This window comes from Heterodontus francisci, chromosome 7 (genome assembly GCF_036365525.1).
Source record: "Heterodontus francisci isolate sHetFra1 chromosome 7, sHetFra1.hap1, whole genome shotgun sequence".
NCBI lineage: Eukaryota > Metazoa > Chordata > Chondrichthyes > Heterodontiformes > Heterodontidae > Heterodontus > Heterodontus francisci.
The window spans coordinates 57,043,980-57,066,299 of NC_090377.1; the positions used below are offsets into that span (position 1 = coordinate 57,043,980).

At 42.0% G+C, this 22,320-nt stretch overlaps 1 protein-coding gene across 1 annotated transcript in view; it reads right to left on the reverse strand.

The window, feature by feature from the left end:
- Positions 1-22,320, reverse strand: part of LOC137371999 (grancalcin-like) — a 54,874-nt gene that overhangs the window by 14,228 nt on the left and 18,326 nt on the right. The window contains exons 3-5 of the mRNA XM_068035235.1: positions 15,083-15,152; positions 14,007-14,050; positions 336-483 (exon numbers count right to left, since the gene is read on the reverse strand). Of these exons, the coding sequence (XP_067891336.1) occupies positions 336-483; positions 14,007-14,050; positions 15,083-15,152 (262 nt within the window). The remainder of the gene's footprint in view (positions 1-335; positions 484-14,006; positions 14,051-15,082; positions 15,153-22,320) is intronic.

The window sequence follows — 22,320 nt, forward strand, 5'->3', positions numbered from 1 at the left end:
TGAAAAATAACTTCTCTCTAAGCTCCCTTCCACCACTTATGTTGAAATAGTTTAAAATGCATAAACTTTTTTCAAAAAATTTACAAACACATGAAAATATTGTTCAGAAACTAAATTACCCTTGCTTAATAAATTAGATTTTATTTGCAGTATTTTTATATAGGATATAATTAACTGTTCTAGAATTATGTAGTAATAAGTAACAATGCAAGCAGGAAGCTTCACTAAATTCCACCCAATATTTCCACAGTACAATGTTACAGTACACATCAAGGACTTTAAAAAAAAATTCATTGTTTTAAAAAGAAACACTTAAGATGAGATTTACTACATACCCATTGACGTAATAGCCTGACCAAGCTCAAGCGGTTCTACCGTCCCACTTCTATCTTGATCGTACATCATGAAGTTCTGTTTCCATCCATTCAGTGCTGCCCACAGCTCTTTAAATTCATTAAAGCCCATCTTCCCAGTCATATCTCTCTGAAATGCTCCAGTCAAGAATCATGTTTGTTGCTGATAAAACTAAAGTATCTGCAGTATGCAAAGTTTAACCCAAAACAACCATTACTCCAAAACATTTTACCAATAACTACAAGTATGTAGTTAACAAAAATATAACTTAAAATGTGAAACTGTACAGCTTAATTTTTAGATAACAAACAAAAATCTTGGTAAGTTATTAGTGGACCAGTACTTACCTATAGAACACCCCCTTTTTGTTTAATTCATTCATGGGATAAGTAGCACAAAGTTCTGCTCAACTCAGTGTTGTGAGAAAGTGTGCTTAACTCAGGAATTTGCTAAGTGTGGGAATTTCGTGCAATGAGCAAAGAGATGCTGTTCTGGTCTTTTACAGAACAAGCAGTGATCGAAGAGAGGGAGCTGGACTCAGAGAGACCTGAGAGTTGAAGGCCAGAGGCACTGATTAGGGAAGCAGGAAGCTGATCGGTTGCTAAGTTTTAAGGTTTTTTCCCCCCTTTCCAAACTAGGGCAGTAGTTTAAACTGGTTCTGGGGAGAAACAAGTTTTCTATTAAATTTGTAGCTTCATTAGGTAAACTATTTGATATAACTACAAATAATCAGTGATATTTCTAAACTTGAAATCTTAGTTAAATAAACTGAGATGGCAGGGCAGGTGATGTGTTGCAGTTGTAGCATGTGGGAGTTAATGGACACCAGCGTGATCCACTGCTACCACATTTGCAGCAAGTGTCTGCAGCTCGAGGAACTTGGGCTCAGAGTTGATGAGCTGGAGTCCGAGATTCAGGGAAGTTAGCTGGATACTTTTTTCCAGCAGGCAGTCACCCCTTAGGCTAGGTACTTCACATTTGGTCTGTTCTCAGGGATAGGAGGCCATGACTATGAATGAGGCAGGTACGGGGAACAAGAAGGTAGCAATGAAGAACTCGCAACCTTTTCATTTGTCCAAAAGGTTCGAGGTTCTTGCAGCTTGTGTAGACAACAGCAGGGACTGCAGGGATGATGAGCAAACTGACCACAGCACATGGTGCAGGGGGCCAATCAAGTGAGGGGACTAAAAAGGAATGTGGTAATAGTAAGGGATAGTATAGTTGGGGGGGCGGGGGGCATGGAAAGAGATAGACACTGTTCTCTGAAGCCAAAAGCGAGAGTCCCAAAGGCTGTGTTGCCTGCCTGGTTCCAGAGTTAAGGACATCTCCTCAGGGCTGAAGAAGAACTTGGATTGGAAGGGGAAGGATCCAATTGTCAGAGTTGAATGCATGGCTCATAGACTGCTGTGGGAGAAATGGGTTTTGATTCATGGGGCACTGGCACCAGTACGGGGGAAAGAGGAACTGTACTGTTGGGATGGCCTTGACCTGAACTGTGCTGAGACCAGTGTGTCTTGGCGAATTGTATATAGGGCTGCAGAGAGTGCGTTAAACTATATAGTGGGGGCGGGCAGGGATCAGGCGAGGGGAAATTTAGAAAGTTAACAAAAGGACAAGGCAATAATGCAGGGTACGTGATCTGGGTAATGACAACCACAGTGTGACAGGAAGGGTCAGAGCATACAAACATGAGTGCACCAGCAAATAAGGTCAGAGTAGGGAAAAATGGTAAATGGACAGAATTAATGGGTTTTTTTTTGAATGCATGCAACATTCGTAACAAGATGGATGAATTGTAAGCGCAAATAAAAATAAATGGGTATGATACGGAAATGTGGATGCAAGGTGACCAAGGCTGGAACTAAATATTCAAGGGTATTTGACATTTTGGAAGGATAGAAAGGAAGGAAAAGGAGATGGGGTAGCTCTGTTAATAAAGTTTGAGATCAGTACACCCATGAGAAATTATCTTGGCTCAGAAGATATGTAGAATCAGTTTGAGTGGACATAAGAAATAGCAAAGGAAATAAGCCACCAGTGGGAGTAGTTTATAGCTACCTGAACAGTAGCTACACTGTAGGACAGAATATGAATCAAGAAATAATGGCAGCTTGTAGAAAAGATAGTGCAATAAGTGTGGGCAATTTTAATCGTCATATAGTCTGAACTAAGCAAATTGGCAAAGGTAGCCTGGAGGATGAGTTCATAAAGCGTATTTGAGGCAGTTTCTTAGAACAATACGTTCTAGAACGAACCCTGGAGCAGGCTATTTTAGACCTGATGGTGTGTAATGAGACAGGATTAATAAATGACCTCATAGTAAAGGATCCTCTAGGCAAGAATGATAACATGATAAAATTTCACATTCAGTTTGAGGGTGAGAAGTTTGGGTCTGAAACTAGCATTTTAAACTTAAAGGCAATTACAAGGATAAGACGACAGAGTTGGCTAAAGTGAACTGGAAAATAAGTTAAAGGGTAAGACAGTAGAGAAGCAGTGGCAGACATTTAAGGAGATATTTCATAACTCTCAACAGATATATTCCATTGAGAAAGAAAGACTCTATGGAAAAGGACGCACCGTCTGTGACTAACTAAGAAAGCTAAAGATGGTATCAAATTGAAAAAAAAGGGGTACAATGCTGTAAAGATTAGTAGTAGGCCAGAAGATTGGGAAAATTTTAGAAACCAGCAAAGGATGACTAAAAAAAAAGGGAGAAATTAGAGTACGAGAGGAAAATAGCAAGAAATATACAGTAAAAGCTTCTACAAATATATAAAAAAAAGTGTAGCTAAAGTATGTGTTGGTCCCCAAGAGGATGAGACTGGGAAATTAATAATGGGAAACAAGGAAATGGCAGAGACTTCTGTGTCTGTCTTCCCAGAAGACACAAAATAGCAGAATACCAAGAGGCAAAAGGTAGGGAGGAACTTAAAACAATCACCATCACTAGAGAAAATGTACTAGGAAAACTAATGGGACTCAAGACTGACAAGTCCCCTGGACCTGATGGCCTGCAATCTAGGGTCTTAAAGGAAGTGGCTGCAGAGATAGTGGATGATTAGTTGCAATCTTCCAAAATTCCCTAAATTCTGTAAAGGTCCCAGCAGATTGGAAAACCGCAAATGCAACACCTTTACTCAAGGGGTGGGGGGTGGGGTTGACAGAAAGCAAGAAACAATGTCAGTTAGCCTAACATCTGTCATTGGGAAATTATGCTACATTATTAAGTAGTAGCAGGACATTTGAAAAATCATACTGCAATCAGATAGTCAACATGGTTTTATGAAAGGGAAATAGTGCTTGACAAATTTATTAAAGTTCTTTGAGGATTTAACAAGCAGGGTGGATAAAGAGGAACCAGTAGATGTAGCATATTTGGATTTCCAAAAGGAATTCGATAAGGTGCCACACAAAAGGTTATTACGCAAGATCAGAGCTTATGGCATTGGCGATGGTATATTAGCAGGAAGAGAGATCTGGCTAACTAACAGGAAATAGAAAGTTGAGATTAATAGGGCCTTTTTAGGTTGACAAATTGTAACTAGTGGATTGCCACAGGGATCAGTGCTCGGGCCTCAACTATTTACGATCGATATTAATGACTTGGATGAAGGGATCTAGCATATTGTAGACAAATTTACAGACAATTCAAAGATAGGTAGGAAAGCAAGTTGTGAGGAAGACACAAAGCGTCTGCAAATAGGTTGAGTGGACAAAAGTTTGGCAGATGGAGCATAATGTGGAAAGTGTGAGGTTGTCCACTTTGGCAGGAAGAATAGAAAAGCAAAATATTATTTACATGGAGACTGCAGAATGCTGCAGTAGAGAGGGATCTGGGTATCCTTGTACATGAATCACAAAGTTAGCATGCAGGTACAGCAAGTAATTAGGAAGGCAAATGGAATGTTGGCCTTTCTTACAAGGGGGATGGAGTATAAAAAGTAAAGAAGTCTTGATACAACTGTACAGGGCATTGGTGAGACCGCACCTTGAATACTGCATACAGTTTTGGTCTCCTTACTTGAAGAGGCATGTACTTGCATTGGAAGCAGTTCAGACAAGGTTCGCTAGGCTGATTCTGAGGATGATGGGGTTGTCTTATGAGGAAAGGTTGAGCAGGTTGGGCTTAATGGAGTTTAGAAGAATGAGAGGTGATCTTATTGAAATACAAGATTCTGAGGGGGCTTGGCAGGGTAGATGCCGAGATGATGTTTCCCCTTGTGGGGGAATCTAGAACTAGGGAGCACAGTTTCTAAATAAGGGGTCTCCCTTTTAAGGCAGAGATGAGAAGGAATTTCTTCTGAGGGTCATTAATCTTTGGCATTCTCTTCCCCAGAAAGCAGTGGAGGCTGGGCCATCGAAAACATTCATGGCTGAGTTAGACAGATTTTTGATCTACAAGGGAGTCAAGAGTTATGGGAACAGGCAGGAAAGTGGAGTTAAGGCCACAATAAGATCAGCCATAATTTTATTGAATGGCGAAGCAGGCTCGAGAGGCTGAATTGCCTACTCCTGCTCCTATTTCTTATCTTGTGTTTATTTATTGCTGGCAGTGCCAGCATTTATTTTCCCATCCCTAATTTCCTTTCAAAAGGTGAAGAGCTGTCCTCTTGAACCTCTGCAGTCCATATGGTGTAGGTACACTCAGTGCTATTAGGTATGAAGGTCCAGGATTTTGACCCAGCAACAATGAAGGAACGGCATTATATTTCCAAGTCAGGATGGCGTATGAGGGGAACATGCAGTTGGTGGCATTCCCATGTGCCTGCTGGCCTTGTTCTTCTAGTCAGAAGTCATGGATTTGGAAAGTGTTGGAAGAAGCCTTGGCAAGTTGCTGAAGCGCATCTTGTAGATGGAGCACACTGCGGCAGATGGTGCAGCAAGAGAATTTTTAAGGTAGTATAGTGCCAATCAACTGTGCTACTTTTTTCTGGTTAGTATCAAGCTTCCTGAATGTTGTTGGAGTTGCACTTATCCAGGCAATGAGGAGTATTCCATCACACTCCTGGCTTGTGCCTTGTAGATGTTGCAAAGACTTTGGGGCGTCAGGAAATGTGTTACTCACCACTGAATACCCAGCATCTGACTTGCCCTTGTAGCCACAGTACTTATGTGGCTGTTCCAGTAAAGTTTCTAGTCAATGATGTCCCCCAAGATATTGATGATGGGGGATTCAGGGATGGTAATTCTACTAAATGCCATGGGAAGGCAGTTGTTGGAGATAGTCACTACCTGGCACAAATGTTACTTGCTATTTACCAGCCCAAACCCGAATGTTGTCCAGGTCTTTTTGCATGCAGCATGGACTGCTTCAGTATCTGAGAAGTTGCGAATGGAACTGAACACTGCAATTGTCAGCAAACATCTGACCTTATGATGGAAAGGAGGTTATGAAGCAGTTAAAAACAGTCGGGCCTAAGACGCTGCCTTGAGGAACTCCTGCAGTGATCCCCTGGGGCTGAGATGCTTGGTAACCAACAACCACAACCATTTTCCTTTGTGCCAGGTATGACTTCTGCCAGTGGACCTTGATGACAGGGGCAGTCACTCTCACCTCACTTCTGGAACTCAGCTCTTTTTGCACCAAGGCTGTAATGAGGTTGTGGCAGAACTCAAACCAAACAGGCTACTGTTGTGTAAGAGCCACTGGATAGTACGAACAACACCTTCCATCACTTTGCTAATTTTTGAGACGACCAATGGGACAGTAATTGTTCAGATATGATTTGTTCTGTGAACAGAATATATTTTAGGCAATTTTCCACATTGTCAGGTAGATGCCAGTGTTGTAGTTGTACTTTAACAGCTTTGCTAGGGGGCATCTAGTTCTGGAGCAAGTCTTCAGCACAACAGCTGGCATGTTGTAGAGGTCCATAGCCTTTGCTGTATCCAGTGTGCTCAGTCATTTCTTGATGTCACATGGAGTGAATCAAATTGGTTGAAGACTGGCATCTGTGATGCTGAGGACGTCAGGAGGAGGCTGAGAGGGATCATCCACTCAGCACTTCTGGCTGCAGATGGTCGCAAATGCGTTCAGCCTCATCTTTTGCACTCAATTGCTCTGCTCCATCATTAAGCATGGGGATGTTCACAGAGCCTTCGGCGCCCGTTAGTTTAAATGTTCACCACCATTCATGCCTGGATGTGGCAGGACTGCACAGCTTTGATCTGATCTATTGGTTGCAGGATCGCTTAGCTTTGTCTATTGCATGCTGATTCCACTGTTTAGCATGCATGCAGTCCTCTGTTGTAGCTTCACCAGGTTGAGTCATTTTTAGGTATCCCTGGTGCTGCTGCTGGCATGTTCTCCTACATACGAATTAGGACTAGTAGGCCACTCAGACCTTAGAGCCTGCTCCGCCATTCAATAAATTTATGGCTGAACTGATTACTTCACATTTCCACCCCTTGCTCTCTTCATTGAACCAGGGTTGACTTGATGGTAATGATTGAGAGAGGGAAACGCAAGGCCATGAATTGTTATGGAATCCAATTCTGCTGCTGCACAGCACTTTATGGATGTCCACTTTAGAGCTGCTAGATATGTTCTAAATCCATCCCATTTAGAATAGTGGTAGTAGTGCCACACAACCCGACAGAGGGTGCCCTCAGTGTGAAGACAGAACATTGACTCCATATGGTCTGTGCTGTGGTCATTCCTACCAATACTGTTATGGCAGTTACGTCCTTCAGGACTCAGCCAGCTTGGTTAGTAGTGGTGCTACTGAACCACTCTTGGTGAAGGACACTGAAGTCCCCATTCAGGGTATATTCTGTACCTTGCCACCCTCAGTGGTTGTTCCAAATGGTGCTCAACATGAAGGAGTACAGATTCATCAGCTGATAGGGGACGCGGGTGGGGGGAGAGGGAAGAAGCAGGCAGTAATTAGTTTTCCTAACCCATGCTTGATCTGGCAGCAGGAAACTTCATGAAGTCCAGAATCAACATTGACCATCCACGCCTGATTGTATACTCCATTGTGATACCACTTCTGGTGGGTCTGTCCTACTGGTGGGACAAGACATACCCAGGGATGGTGATGGGATAGTCTGGGACATTGGTTGAAAGGTATGATTCTGTGAGCATGACCGAGTCACATTGTTGCTCGACTAGTCTGTGGGACAGCTCTCCCAATTTTGGCACAAGTCCCCACATGGGCAGGGCACACCTTTATTGTGCATGAATCTGATGCCTGTGTCAATGCTGGGAGGTCCAATGGGGTTAAGTATACTGGTAAGCTTTGAATTTAATCTAAATTAATCAAATAAAAAATAAGACTTGATCGATTCATTGGTATGAAAACTAAGGCAGTTTTTATAATTTACTATATATATATCTTTACATATCTGTAAATATATAGCGTGAGAGTGTGCAGGAGGGTATTGGTTCAAATTAGGAGCTAGGAAACTAAAAATATTCAAATTGGAGTTGTGTAACAGTAAGTGTTGCATTACACTGAGCAGGACTACAGATATTAATTAAAACTGATTGTTCAAAAAGGGAAGAGAGGGATTTTGTTTAGATCATGGATGGGCAGCTGCAACCTGTTGCTTGCAATTCCTGTGCCATGTGGGAACTTCAGGACACTTCATGTGTCTTGGGAGACCACGTGTAGAAAGTGACTCCGTCTGCTTCAGTTCCAGCTCAAGATTTCCGAGCTTGAGGGGCAGCTGGAACCACTGCAGAGCATAAGGGAGCAGAAGAGTTTCCTGGATCATATATTCCAGGAGGTGGTCACCCCACAAGCGGAGAGTGTTCAGGACAGTAGGTGGGTGGACATCCAGAAAGAGTAGGAAGAGGTAGGAAGTGCAGGAATCTTCAGAGTGTGTACCACTCTCAAACCGGTACTCATCTTTGAAGATTGCAGAGAGTGATGACACCATGAAGGAGTGCCGTCCAAACCATGGCAACAATGGGCATGGGACTGTGCAGGAGGGAGCATCAAAGTGCAAAAAGGCAGTTGTTATAAGAGATTCCATAGTCAGGGGGGACAGACAGGTTTTTCTGTAACCATAATCGCGAGACCTGCATGGTGTCTTGCCTCCCAAGTGCCAGGGTAAAGGACATCACGAAGAGGGTACAAGATATTCTGCAGGGGGAAGGGAGTGAGCCAGAAGTTGTGGAGCATGATCATATCAATGACGTAGCAAGGGCAGGCATTGAGGTCCTACGGTTAGTTTTTCAGTAGGTAGGGAGGAGGTTAAAGAGTAGGACCTCAAGGGTAGTAATCACTGGATTATTTCCAGTGCCATGTGCTAGCAAGAGTGCACAAGAATTAGGAGCAACAGTAGACCATAAGGCCCATCGAGCCTTAACGATCATGGCTGATCTTAGGATTCAACTCCACTTTCCTGCCCGCTCATCATACCCAGATTCTCAGACTATCCCAGTCTTAAATGTAGTCAACGATGGAGCACCCACAACCCTCTGGGGTAAAGAATTCCAAAGATTCACAACCCTTTGAGTGAAGTAATGTCTCCTCATCTCAGTCCTAAACGATTGGCCCCTTATCCTGAGACTGTACCCCCATGTTTTAGATTCCCCGACCAGCAGAAATAATCGCTCAGTCTACCCTATCCAGCCCCTTTAGAATCTTACATGTTTCAAAGGGAACACCACTTATCCTTCTAAATGCCAGAGAATACTGACCCAATTTACTTAGCCTTTCACAGGAAAACCCTCTCATCGCAGGGACCAATCTAGTGAACCTTCGCTGCATTGCCTCCAATGCAAGTATATCCTTTCTTAAATGTGGAGACCAACACTGCACACAGTATTCCAGATGTGATCTCACCAAAACCCTGTACAACTGTAGTAAAACTTAATTATTTCTGTACTCCAATCCCCTTGCAATAAAGGCCATCATGCCATCTGCCTTCCTAATTGCTTGCTGTACCTGCATGTTAACTGTGTTCCTTATACAAGCACACTCAAATCTCTGAACAGCTACACTTAAAAGTTTCACACCTATTTAAAAATATTCTGCTTTTCTGCTCTTACAACCAAAGTAAATAACTTCACACTTCCCTACATTATACTCCATCTGTCATCTTGTTGCGCACTTAACTTGTCTATATCTCTTTGTAGCCTCCATCTCCTCCCCAGAGCTTACCTTTCCACCTACCTTTGTATCATCAGCAAACTTAGATACATAACTCTCTGTCTCTTCATCCAAGTCATTAATATAGATTGTAAATAGCTGAGGCCCCAGCACTGATCCTTGCAGCACTCCACTATTCACTGCCTTCCAACTTGAAAATGCCCCATTTACGCCCACTTGTTGGTTAATGGACAGGAAGCAGCCCCAACTCCAGGAGCCCTTACCTTGCCCATTAACCTTTTGTCGGCACTTTGAGTAGAAATAGGAAGATAGTGAGGATCAATGCTTGGCTTGAGGCGTCGTACAGGAGCAAGGGCTTCAGATTCTTGGGCATTGGGGCAGGAAACACCTATTCAAAAGTGACAGGTTGCACCGCAACAGGACTAGCACCAATATCCTCAGGGGAGGTTCGCTAGTGTGGTTGGGGAGGGTTTAACTTAAATTGACAGAGGGATGGGCACCAGCATACAGAAGTAGAAAAAAAAAGAGGCAAGAGTATTAGTATTACCAAGATGCACAGAATACAGGGAGAGCAATCGAGTAGGGAATAAAAAATTATTAGGTGGGGGCAGAGCAAGGGAGAAAGTAATAAAGTTTACATCAGGGTAAATGTGCATGTATGTGAATGCACTGAGTGTGGTTAATAAGACTAGTGAGTTACAGGTGCAGATTGACATGTAGAAATATGTTGTTATGGCTATAACAGAGACCTGGTTCAAAAAAGGGCAGGACTGGGTATGAAATAGTCCTGGATACAAGGTGCTCAGGAAAGATAGGAAAGGAGGTAAAAGGGTGAGGAGTGGCAGTATTGATTAAGGAGAGCATTACAGTTCTGGAGAGAGAAGATATCCTAGAGGGGTCAAGGACAGAATCTATTTGGCTAGAGCGAAGAACAAAAATGTTGCAATTACATTGCTCGGTGTTGTCTATAGGCCATCTAGTGGAAAAGAGGTAGATGAAATTTGCAAGGAAATTACAGAGAGGTGCAAGATTTATAGAGTAGTTATAATGGCAGACTTTAATTATCCAATATAGAATGGGATAGTAGTAGTGTAAAGGGCAGAGAGGGGCAAAAGTTCCTATAGCGTGTTCAGCAAAATTTTCTACAGCAGTATGTTTCCAGTCCAATGAGGGGGGAGGCACTGCTGGACCTGGTTCTTGGGAATGAGGTGGGCCAAGTGGATCAAATACCAGTAGCAGAACATTTAGGAGACAATGATCATTGTATCATAAGGTTTAGGTTGGCTATGGGAAAGAAGAACAATCTAGAGTAAGAATGATTAACTGGGGGGAAGCCAACTTCAACAGGGTAAGAATGAACCAGGCCAAATAAATTGGCAAAGGTTGGCAGGAAAAACGGTAAAAGAGCAGATAGTTCAGGCACGGTCAAGGTATATTCCCTCAAAGGGGAGAGGTAGGGCAAACAAATCCAGAGCACCCTGGATGACAAAAGAGGCAGACATTAAGAAAAAGTGTGCTTATGACAGATGTCAGGTGGATAATACAATGGAGAACCAGGCTGAATATAGAAGGTTCAGAGGGGAAGTGAAAAAGCAAATATGAGAAGCAGAGTATGAAAAGAGACTGGAAGCTAACATAAAAGCGAATGCCAAAGTCTTCTCTAGGCATATAAATAGTAAAAAGGTGATTAGAGGAGTTGGGCCGAGTAGGGACCAAAAAAGGGATTTACACATGGAGGTGGGGGAAATAGCTGAGGTATTAAATTTACCAAGGAAGAAGATGCTACACAAGCCATGGTGAAAGAAGAAACTGCACTAGAAGGATTTACAATCGATAAGGAGGTGGTATTAAATAGGCTGTCTATACTTAAAGTGGATAAAGCACCAGGACCGCACGAGATGCTCCAAGGATACTGAGAGAAGTAAAAGTGAAAATTGCAAAGGCACTAGCCATAATTTTCCAGTCTCCCACTCAGGGGTGGTGCCAGAGGGCGGAAGAATTAAAAATGTTACACCCTTGTTCAAAAAAAGCATGTAAATATAAGCCCAGCAACCACAGGCCAGACAGTTTAACTTTGGTGCTGGGGAAACTTCTAGAAACAATAATTTGGGACCAAATTAATAGGCACATGGACAACTGTGGGCTAATTAAGAAAAACCAGCACGGATTTGTTAAGGGAATATCATGTTTAACTAACTTGGAGTTTTTTGAAGAGTTGATGAGGGCAATGCTGCTGATATGGTGCACATGGACTTCCAAAAGGCATTTGATACAGTGCTGCACAACAGACTTGTGAGCAAAGCTATCACTCATGGAATAAAGGGGAAGTAGCAACATGGACAGAAAATTGGCTGTGTTACAGGAAACAGAAAGTAGTGATTAATGGATGTTTTTCGGGCTGGAGGAAGGTTTTGTAGTGGATTTCCCCAGGGATCAGTGTTGGGACTCTTGCTCTTCCTGATACATATTAATGACATAGACCTTGGCATACAGAGCACAATTTCAAAATTTGCGGATGATATGAAACTTGGAAGCATTGTGAACTCTTGAGCAGGATAGTGAGAACTTCAAAAGAACACAGACAAGTTGGCGGAATGGGCAGACAAGTGGCAGATGACATTCAATGCCAAGAAATCTGAAGTGATACATTTTGGTAGGGAGAACATGGAGAGACAATATAAAGGGTACGCTCTAAAGATGGTGCAGCAGCAGAAGGACTTGGGTGTATATGTGTATAAGTCACTAAAGGTGGCAAAACAGGTGGAGAGCGCTGTTAATAAAGCATACAATATCCTAGGCTTTATTAATGGGCAGAGGCGCAAGGGGAGAGCCAACTGTGCAACAGCCCCAACAAACAAATTTCTCTGCAGCACCTGTGGAAGAGCCTGTCACTCCAGAATTGGCCTTTATAGCCACTCCAGGCGCTGCTTCACAAACCACTGACCACCTCCAGGCGCGTATCCATTGTCTCTCGAGATAAGGAGGCCCAAAAGAAAAGAAAGATTAATGGGGGCATAGAGTACAAGAGGAAGCAGGTTATCTATACCACAGAAAGCAGTTGAAGCCAAAATATTGTATGTTTTCAAGAAGGAGTTAGATATAGCTCTTGGGTCTAAAGGGATCAAAGGGTATGGGGCGAAAGCGGGAATAGGCTATTGAATTGGATGATCAGCCATGATAATAATGAATGGCGGAGCAGGCTCGAATAGCCTACTCCTATTTTCTATGTTATGTTGAACTTCTTTAAGACATTAATTTGGCCTCAGCTAAGAGTATTACATCCAGTTCTGGGCAGTGCACTTTAGGAAAGATGTGAAGTCATTGGAGTGTAGAAAAGATACACAAGAATGGTTCTAGGGATAAGGAGCTTCAGTTACGAAGCTAGATTGGCGAAGTTGGGACTGTTTTCCTCGAAGAGAAGTCTGAGAGGTGATTTGATAAAGTTATTCAAAATCATGAGGGGTCTGAAAAGTAAATAGGGAGAAATTGTTCCCACTCATGAAAGGATCGAGAATGAGAGAGCACAGATTTAAAGTAATTGGCAAAAGCAAAAACATCATGAGGAACAACTTTTTCACGCAGTGAGTGGTTAAGGTCTGAAATGCACTGCCCGAGTGTGTGGTGCAGGCAGGTTCAATCAAGGAATTAGACTATTACCTGAAAAGAAAGAATGTGCAGGGTTATGGGGAGAAGGTGGGAGAATGGCATTGGGTGAATTGTTCACTTGGAGAGCTGGTGCAGACGCGATGGGCTGAATGGCCTCCTTCTGTGCTGTAATGTATCTGTGGTTCTGTGATATTGCTGTGGGCGTGGAGTCAAATATAGGCCAGGCCAGGTAAGGACTGTAGATTTCTTTCCCTAAAGGACGTTAGTAAACCAGTTTGGTTTTTATGGCAATCCTGTACTTTCCAAGGTCACAATTAATGCCAACAGATTTTTATTCCAGATTTTATTTATTTAATTGAATTTAAATTCCTCTGCTGCTGTGGTGGGATTTTAACTCATGACTCTGGATCATTAGCCAAGCCTCTGGATTACTAGTCCAGTAACATAACCACTCTGCTATTGTTCCCGACATAGTTATAGTTTTGGAGGAGCTGTATCAATGGCGATTATAAAATAAAACTACTGACATGCTTTATGAGAAAGATTCCGTTTGAGGGCTTGAAATGGTGAAGAAAGTGACCTTAATAAACGTACATATTCATTATCAATGACAAGTAACAGACAATGCTGGAAACACACAGCTGGTCTAGCAGCATGTGTAGAGATAAAAAGAATGTCAACATTTCAGGTGATGACCTGTTCTGATGAATTGTCATTGACCTAAAGCGTTAACTGTTTCTCTTTCCACAGCTTCTGCCTGACCTGCTGAGTGTTTCCAGCATTTTCGATTTTATTTCAGATTTCCAGCATCCAGTGTTTTGTTTCTGTACATATTAATTATACCCAGTTTCACAAGTTAAATTTTCTGCATTTTAAATAGTTAAAAAAAAACCTTGAAATATAGATATCACCGGAGTTGTATAAATGACTAATGATAAATATTCCAGTGTTGCACCAACACATCAGCGGTTATTAGGATACATCCAGCATGGCTATCATGATTCTGCAGGTCTCCAAACTAAAAGCTGAAAACAACATGACAAAACCTATTAGGCAAGTGAAATGAACAGTTTGCAGTAAAAATAGGATTGCTATGTTTGGATTGTTCATTGTTATTAGAAACAGGAGACAGCCAAAGTTCATGCTGGTTTCTTTTTCAACTTTGTGTAAACTGTTTATAATTGTAAGAGAAATTACATATTCTTGTATGAAAAGGAAACTTCCCTCCTCCCATCTTAAAAGAATGTAGGTAACATAGCAATTAAAAACATGCAGACAAGCAAGGTCCCACCAATAGTGATGACATGAATGACCAAACTATTTAGTGATACTGGTCGCTGGATAAATGCTAGCCAGGACACGGAGTTCTCTCCCCTAATCTTCGTCACATAGTTTTTTTTTTAGATCCACCCAAGTGCACACCTTTGTGCAACATTTCCTCAGAACTGCACCAAAGTGTCAGCCTTAAATTCTGTACGCAAGTCTTTGGATTGGGGCTTAAATTGCAACCTTCTGAAATAGGCAAGAGTGCGACCTCTTGGTTAAGGCTGCACTTAACACCAAAAATCTTCAGTAGAACCAAGGAAATAGCAATCAACCTCAGCTGTTCAGTTTGTTTCCAACTAACATTGTGAAAAACACAAATATACAGTTAGTAAAGTGTTGAAACTGGCTTTAATCTCAAATAAATTTACAATTTTATACCAAATTAACACCAATTCTGTTTACCTCTTCCCCCATTGTCTGTCACCCCTACTATAGCTTAACTTAGTTTACCCTTTCTATAATACAAAAGAAAATAAACATTAATTCCTTCTGCTTCCTACCTCAATTTTGGAGATGAAAGAAACTTAAGACAAAAAAAAGGTGTAAATAAGGAGACAAGATAGAGCCAGGGCAATTACTGATTTTTAAAAAAATAAATATTATGAAACAGGAAATGATACCAACAAATGAGAATTCTCAATAGTGACCCCAAGAACAGCACGTTCAAATTAGTGCACTTATTTACAGGGTTAAAAACAAGTGCTAACTGCTCTACTGTCGACAGCGCTTACGTTTGTAGGTACCATGTATCCCAGACTGTGTTAAACATCGCTGCAGTTCCTCAGCATCCACTTCTCCATCCTGTAAAAGAGGACTTAAAAAGTAAATAAATAGAACATGGGATAGCGGAATATTTGACTTGCAGTACAGAAGGTTCTTAATTTTACATTTTAACAAATAAATTACAACCTATATACTACAAAGTGTACAAGTACAAAAGCAATGAAAGCATTCAAATCTTAAACTCGAATAAATGCAGTTAGCAGGCACTATTGTGCTTCGGTTAAGATTCAGAGAAGCAAAGCTTATTGCAGTTTTATTGGAACATATTAAAAATTATCAAGCTACATTTTTCTCTGCATTTACTGGGTAACAAAATGTTGAAAGGCTGGGGTTCATGGAAGTTACTGGATTGGCAAGTGTACTTGTTTGCTGTCATTGCTCCAGGACCTGATGGCCTACATCCTGGGGTTCAAAAAGAGATAGCTGCAGATATAGTGGATGCGCTAGCTATGATTTTCCAAAATTCTTTAGATTTGGGAACGGTCCCATCAGATTGGAAGTTGGCAAATGTTACACCGCTTTTCAAGAAAGGAGGGAAGAGAGAAAACAGGGAACTACAGGCCAGTTAGTCTATCAGTCATTGGGAAAATGCTGGAATCTATTGAGTGGGTACAAATCTGGCAGATGCAGTACAATGTGGGAAAATGCGAAGTTGTTCACTTTGGCGGGAAGAATAAAAAAAGCAGAGTATTACTTAAAAGGAGAATGACTGCAGAACTCCGAGGCACAGAGGGATCTAGGTGTTCTAGTGGATGAGTCACAAATGTTAGTATGCAGGTACAGCAAGTAAAAAAAGACTAATGGAATGCCAACTTTTATTATGAGAGGAATTGAAAATAAAAGTAAGGATGTTAAACTTCAGTTGTACAGGGCATTGGTGAGACCAGATCTTGAATACTGTATGCAGTTTCAGTCTCCTTATTTAAGGAAGGTTGTGAATGCGTTGGAGGCGGTTCAGAGGAGGTTTACTAGATTGATACCTGGAACGAGCGGGTTGTCTTATGAGGAAAGGTTGGACAGACTGGGCTTGTTTTCAATTGAGTTTTGAAGTGAGGGGAGTCTTGATGGAAGTATATAAGATCCTGAAAGGTCTTGACAAGGTGGATGTGGAAAGGATGTTTCCTCTTGTGGGTGAGTCTAGAACTAGGGGGCATTGATTTACCATTAGGGGTCACCCTTTTAGGGCAGAGTTGAGGAGAATTTTTTCCTGAGGGTTGTGCGACTTTGGAACTCAGCCTCAGAAGGTGGTGGAGGCAGGGTCATTGAATATTTTTAAAGCAGAGGTAGATTGATTCCCTTAACAAGAATCAAGGCTATCGGAGGTAGATGGGAGTGTGAAATTCGAGACACAAATAGATCAGCCATGATCTCACTGAATGGCGGAGTAGGCTAGAGGGACCGAATGGCCAACTTCTGCTTCTAATTTGTATGTTCGTATTAGTAAGGAAGTCTTAACAATGCACTTGGATAAACACAGTATGATTAGAACAAGTCAACATGGTTTTACTAAGGGGAAACCCAGTTTGACAAATCTATTGAGTCTTTTGAGGATGTAACTGGTAGGGTAGATAATCGGGAACCAATAGATGTAGTATACTTGGATTTCTAAAAGGCATTCGATAAGGTGCCACACAAAAGGTTAATAGGCAAGATAAGGGCTCATGGAGTTGGGGTAACATATTAGCATGAACATAGATGATTAGTTAATGGACAGGAAGCAACAAGTGCACATAAATGGGGCATTTTCAAGTTGGCAGGCCGTAAATAGTAGAGTGCTGCATGGATTAGTGCTGGGGCCACAACCATTTACAATCTATATTAATGACTTGGATGAAGAGACAGGGAGTAATGTACCTAAGTTTGCTGATGATACAAAGGTAGGTAGAAAGGTAATCTTTGGGGAGGACACAGAGGCTGTAAAGAGATATAGACAAGTTAAGTGAGTGGGTAACATGACAGATGGAATATAATGTAGGGAAGTGTGACTTTGGTCATAAGACTAGAAAAGCGGAATTTTTTAATAGGTGTGACACTTGAAAGTATCATTGGTCAAAGAGACTTGGGTGCGCTTGTACAAGGAATGCAGAATGTTAACATGCAAGGACAGCAAGCAATTAGGATCGCAAATGGCATGTTGGCCTTTATTGCAAGGGGATTGGAGTACAGAAATAATTAAGTTTTACTACAATTGTACAAGGTTTTGGTGAGACCACATCTGGAATACTGTGCGCAGTTTTGGTCTCCACATTTAAGAAAGGATATACTTGCATTGGAGGCAATGCAGCAAACGTTCACTAGATTGGGCCCTGGGTTGAGGGGGTTGTCCTACGATGACAGACTAAGTAAATTGAGCCTGTATTCTCTGGCATTTAGGTGAGAGGTGATCCCTTTGAAACATGTAAGATTTTATAGGGGCTGGATAGGGTAGACAGTGAGAGATTATTTCCGCTGGTTGGGGAATCTAAAACATGGGCACACAAGTCTCAGGATAAGGGGCCGATCATTTAGGACTGAGATAAGGAGAAATTACTTCACTCAAAGGGTTGTGAATCTTTGGAATTCTCTACCCCGGAGGGTTCTGGATGTTCCATCGTTGAATGCAGTTAAGGCTGGAACAGACAGATTTTTGGTCTCTCAGAGAATCAAGGGGTATGGCGAGCGGGCGGGAAAGTGGAGTTGAATCCTAAGATCAGCCATGATCGTTTTGAATGACTGAGCAGGCTTGATGGGCCATTTGGTCTACCCCTGCTCCAATTACTTGTGTATTGTTGAAATTAAACAGAGAAAATGTTTTGGTTCAAAAATACATTTGTATTCTGCATACTTTTCTGCTTTTTAAAAAAATGTTCTAGCTAGTGTTTTGTACTAGCTCAAATTTGCAATTTTACTTCTAAAGTAATTCATTAAAATATTTTTCAAGATCATTTTCCAACAGGTCCAAGCAGCACATGACTTAGTGCAGCATTTTACACATTTGCTCAGTTGCAGATCTTGCATATTTCCATTCTTGAATGTTCGAGATATTTCAACAGTTTGAAAACACTATTCTGGCTGTGCAGCAACATGTATTAAGACTCATGGATACTAGCCAGGTATGTATTTTTTGCATCACTTCAAGATTGGAGCATGGAGACCAAATATGACCATCTTTTCTCAGGGTTATTTGGATGGTTTATAGGCTCGTATGTTTTAAAAATCACTGTCAGCTTCCATGTTCATGATGTACCATTTTAGATTTCTGATGCTTTTGGTCGTCAAGCAGTTGATCGTGACATGAAGTCTGAAAAGTCCTAGTGGTCATTTCTGGGGAGCATAAATCACCAAGTGAAGGGCATACGAGTCATAATCAAAAAGTGCACACTTTATTTTTTGCATTAATCCCAACTTGAATGGAACGAAATAGACTGATGTCACACAATAAGTATGCTTTTCTCCTTTTTTTTTTTAAAAAGATAGACTTCTAATGCATTAACAGGCTATTTGATTGCCACTGAAGGTTGTTTTATTGCATATTTTCCCTAGGAATGAGCAAAAAGCTACCAGTGTTCATAGACAAGACTACCACATTACTTTTACTAAAATCCAAAATCAATGCTTTACTTTTGATGCGTTTTCTACTTCTAATGTGAGCTTCTAAACCCTAGAGATTGTCAAAGTGAAAGAAATTCTACAACATGGGTTGCAAAGGAGCTAATGCCTTTGCTTCTGGCCTAGCCAAGGCCTTGCAAACTCAAAGGAATGGCTGGTATGCTTACCCTCTTTCAGAAGCAGTACCCATTTTAAATAACTTTATAAGTCAAGATAGTGTTTATTAAAAATATAGGTTACTGCTGTGCTATACTCAATGCTTGATGGAATAACCTAGCTGTTGGAGTCCTGGCACTGTAAGGGAGAAATCATGTTAGTAAGACTTTTTTATAAAAAAGAGAAAGCTAAGATTCAACAAACTGGACTAACGTTCAGGCTTATCTGATAATTAAAATTCACTAAAACTTTAGCTAAGATACTTTATTCCATTAAGGCATATTTTCTGTAAAATTATCAATATAAACTTTTGTTTCACTGAGTTGCAATTTGGTCATATAATACACACACACACAGTTGTGAACCTCAACTTCATTTTCCCAAGTGATACAAGCTACAGATGTTTGCTAATCTGATTCGGTGCTGCAGCAGTTACTTTCCTCAGCCTCCAACAGAATGCCAGGATGCAATAACGAGTAATTTTACCAATGGATAACAGGTCTTTAAAAATTTATGACGGCTTCCATCATGCATGATTAAAGTCCTGCAGAGAACAGCATTCCAGGCAGAAAGAACAATTTTAACCAACCCTAAAACGAGTAAGCTGAACAGTGACCTGTTCTGCCAACCTACTCACTCGTCAACCCCAAGCTCCAGCAGCAGCTCTCTACCGCTAGTAGCTTCGGTAACATTTTGCTGCTGACATTTACCATTAATGTTCCTTGCACCAATGAGAGGAAAAAATGCCATTAAATGTATGTCCTAGCCACAAACATATGACTTCACTATATCATATATAAGTCACCCTATCTTAAGGAATGTAAAGTTAGAAACACAAATCTTTCATGTATTCAGCAGTCATGTAGATGTTAGATACCAAAAAAAGCCCTTTTCCAGAATTTCATCACTAATTGTGACAATTTAGTCTTTATCTACTGATTTTATAATTATTCTTCCAGAATCCTACTTCTGCCAGACATTAATTTTAGATTGAGTTTCTGGATTAACTCAGATACAAGATGGTGCCTGGGCGGTCGGGTCCCTAGGGAGCTTCTTATTGTATACCGTTATCCTTGGCCGTTCACTGCCCTTTCTCTCCCAAATTCTTCCATTCCTATGCAAGTTCCCCTGGTTCTAACAGTGGGTACATGTCAGCCCTAATTACAAGTCAGATCTAAGCTCTGCAGTCCTGCCACATCCAGCAGTGAATGGTGGCGGACAATTAAACAACTAACTGGAGGAGGTGACTCCACAAATATCTCCATCCTCAATGATGGGGGAGCCCAGCACATCAGTGCGAAAGATAAGGCTGAAGCATTTGCAACAATCTTCAGCCAGAAGTACCGAGCTGATGATCCATCTCAGCCCCCTTCTGAAGTCCCCAGCATCACAGATGCCAGACTTCAGCCAATTCGATTCACCCCATGTGATATCAAAAAACGACTGAAAGCACTGGATACTGCAAAGGCGATGGGCCCTGACAATATTCCGGCAATAGTACTGAAGACCTGTGCTCCAGAACTTGCCACGCCCCTAGCCAAGCTGTTCCAGTACAGCTGCAACACTGGCATCTACCCGGCAATGTGGAAAATTGCCCAGGTATGTCCTGCACACAAAAAGCAGGACAAGCCTAACCCGGCCAATTACCACCCCATCAGCCTACTCTGAGTCATCATTAAAGTGATGGAAGGTGTCATCAACAGTGCCATCAAGCGGCACTTGCTTAGCAATAACCTGCTCAGTGACTCTCAGTTTGGGTTCCACCAGGGCCATTCAGGTCCTGACCTCATTACAGCCTTGGTTCAAACATTGACAAAAGAGCTAAACTCGAGATGAGGTGAGAGTGACTTCCCTTGACATCAAGGCAGCATTTGACCGAATATGGCATCAAGGAGCCCTTGTAAAACTAAAGTCAATGGGAATCAGAGGGAAAACCCTCCACCGGCTGAAGTCATACCTAGCGCAAAGGAAGATGGTTGTGGTTGTTGGAGGTCAATCATCTGAGCTCCAGGAGTTCCTCAGGGTAGTGTCACCGGACCAACCATATTCAGCTGCTTCATCAATGACCTTCCTTCAATCATAAGGTCAGAAGTGGGCATGTTCGCTGATGATTGCACAATGTTCAGCACCATTCGTGACTCCTCAAATACTGAAGCAGTCCATGTAGAAATGCAGCAAGACCTGGACAATATCCAGGCTTGGGCTGATAAGTGGCAAGTAACATTCGCGCCACACTAGTGCCGGGCAATGACCATCTCCAACAAGAAAGAATCTAACCATCTCTCCTTGATATTCAATGGCATTACGATCGCTGAATCCCCCACTATCATCCTGGGGGTTACCATTGACCAGAAACTGAACTGGAGTAGCCATATAAATACAGAGGTTACAAGAGCAGGTCAGAGGCTAGGGACCTTGCAGCGATTAACTCACCTCCTGACTCCCCAAAGCCTGTCCACCATTCACAAGGCACAAGTCAGGAGTGTGATGGAATACTCTCTATTTGCCTGGATGGATGCAGCTCCAACAACACTCAAGAAGCTCGCCACCATCCAGGACAAAGCAGCCCGCTTGATTGGCAACCCATTAGCAAATATTCACTCCCTCCACCACCGACGCACAGCAGCAACAGTGTGTACCATCTACAAGATGCACTGCAGCAATGCACCAAGGCTCCTTAGACAGCACCTTCCAAACCCGCGACCTCCACCACCTAGAAGACAAGGGCAACATTGCACGGGAACGCCACAACCTATAAGTTCTCTTCCAAGCCACACACCATCCTGACTTGGAACTATATCCCTGATCCTTCACTGTCGCTGGGTCAAAGTCCTGGAACTCCCTTCCCAACGGCACTGTGGGTGTACAGACCCCATATGGACTGCAGTAGTTGAAGAAGGCAGATCACCACCACCTTCTCAAGGGCAATAGATGCTGTCCTAGCCAAAGATGCCCACATCTCATGAATGAATTAAAAAAAAATGTGGACTCAATCCTGCCTAGGTCAACGTTATCTCACCACAGGACCTCTAACTTTAACTCCGGACTCCCTCCTATTGTTTCCTCTCTATTCCTCGTTTACTGTCAGGATAAATGTATCCTAATAATTGTTATGCAACCAGGCCTATGTAACTTGAGTTTTTACTGTGTCCATTCAAATGAGCTTTTTGGTTGCCCATCTGGACCCAAGCTCATCATTTCTATTTCCACGTTTTTTCCTCCTACCACCCATATTTTACTTCTTTTCTCTTTACTCCTCGAAAACCCCTCTCCCCTGTTGTCATGTCTCTTTTTGTTTCTTGGTTAGTCTTTTGTCTTAAATGTATGGAGTGTTGGACAAAATTAAGACAATGAGCCACAAAGAGACATTAGGACAGATGACCAAAAGCTTGGTCGAAGAGGTAGGTTTAAAGGAGTTTCTTCAGGAGAGGTAGAGGCGCAG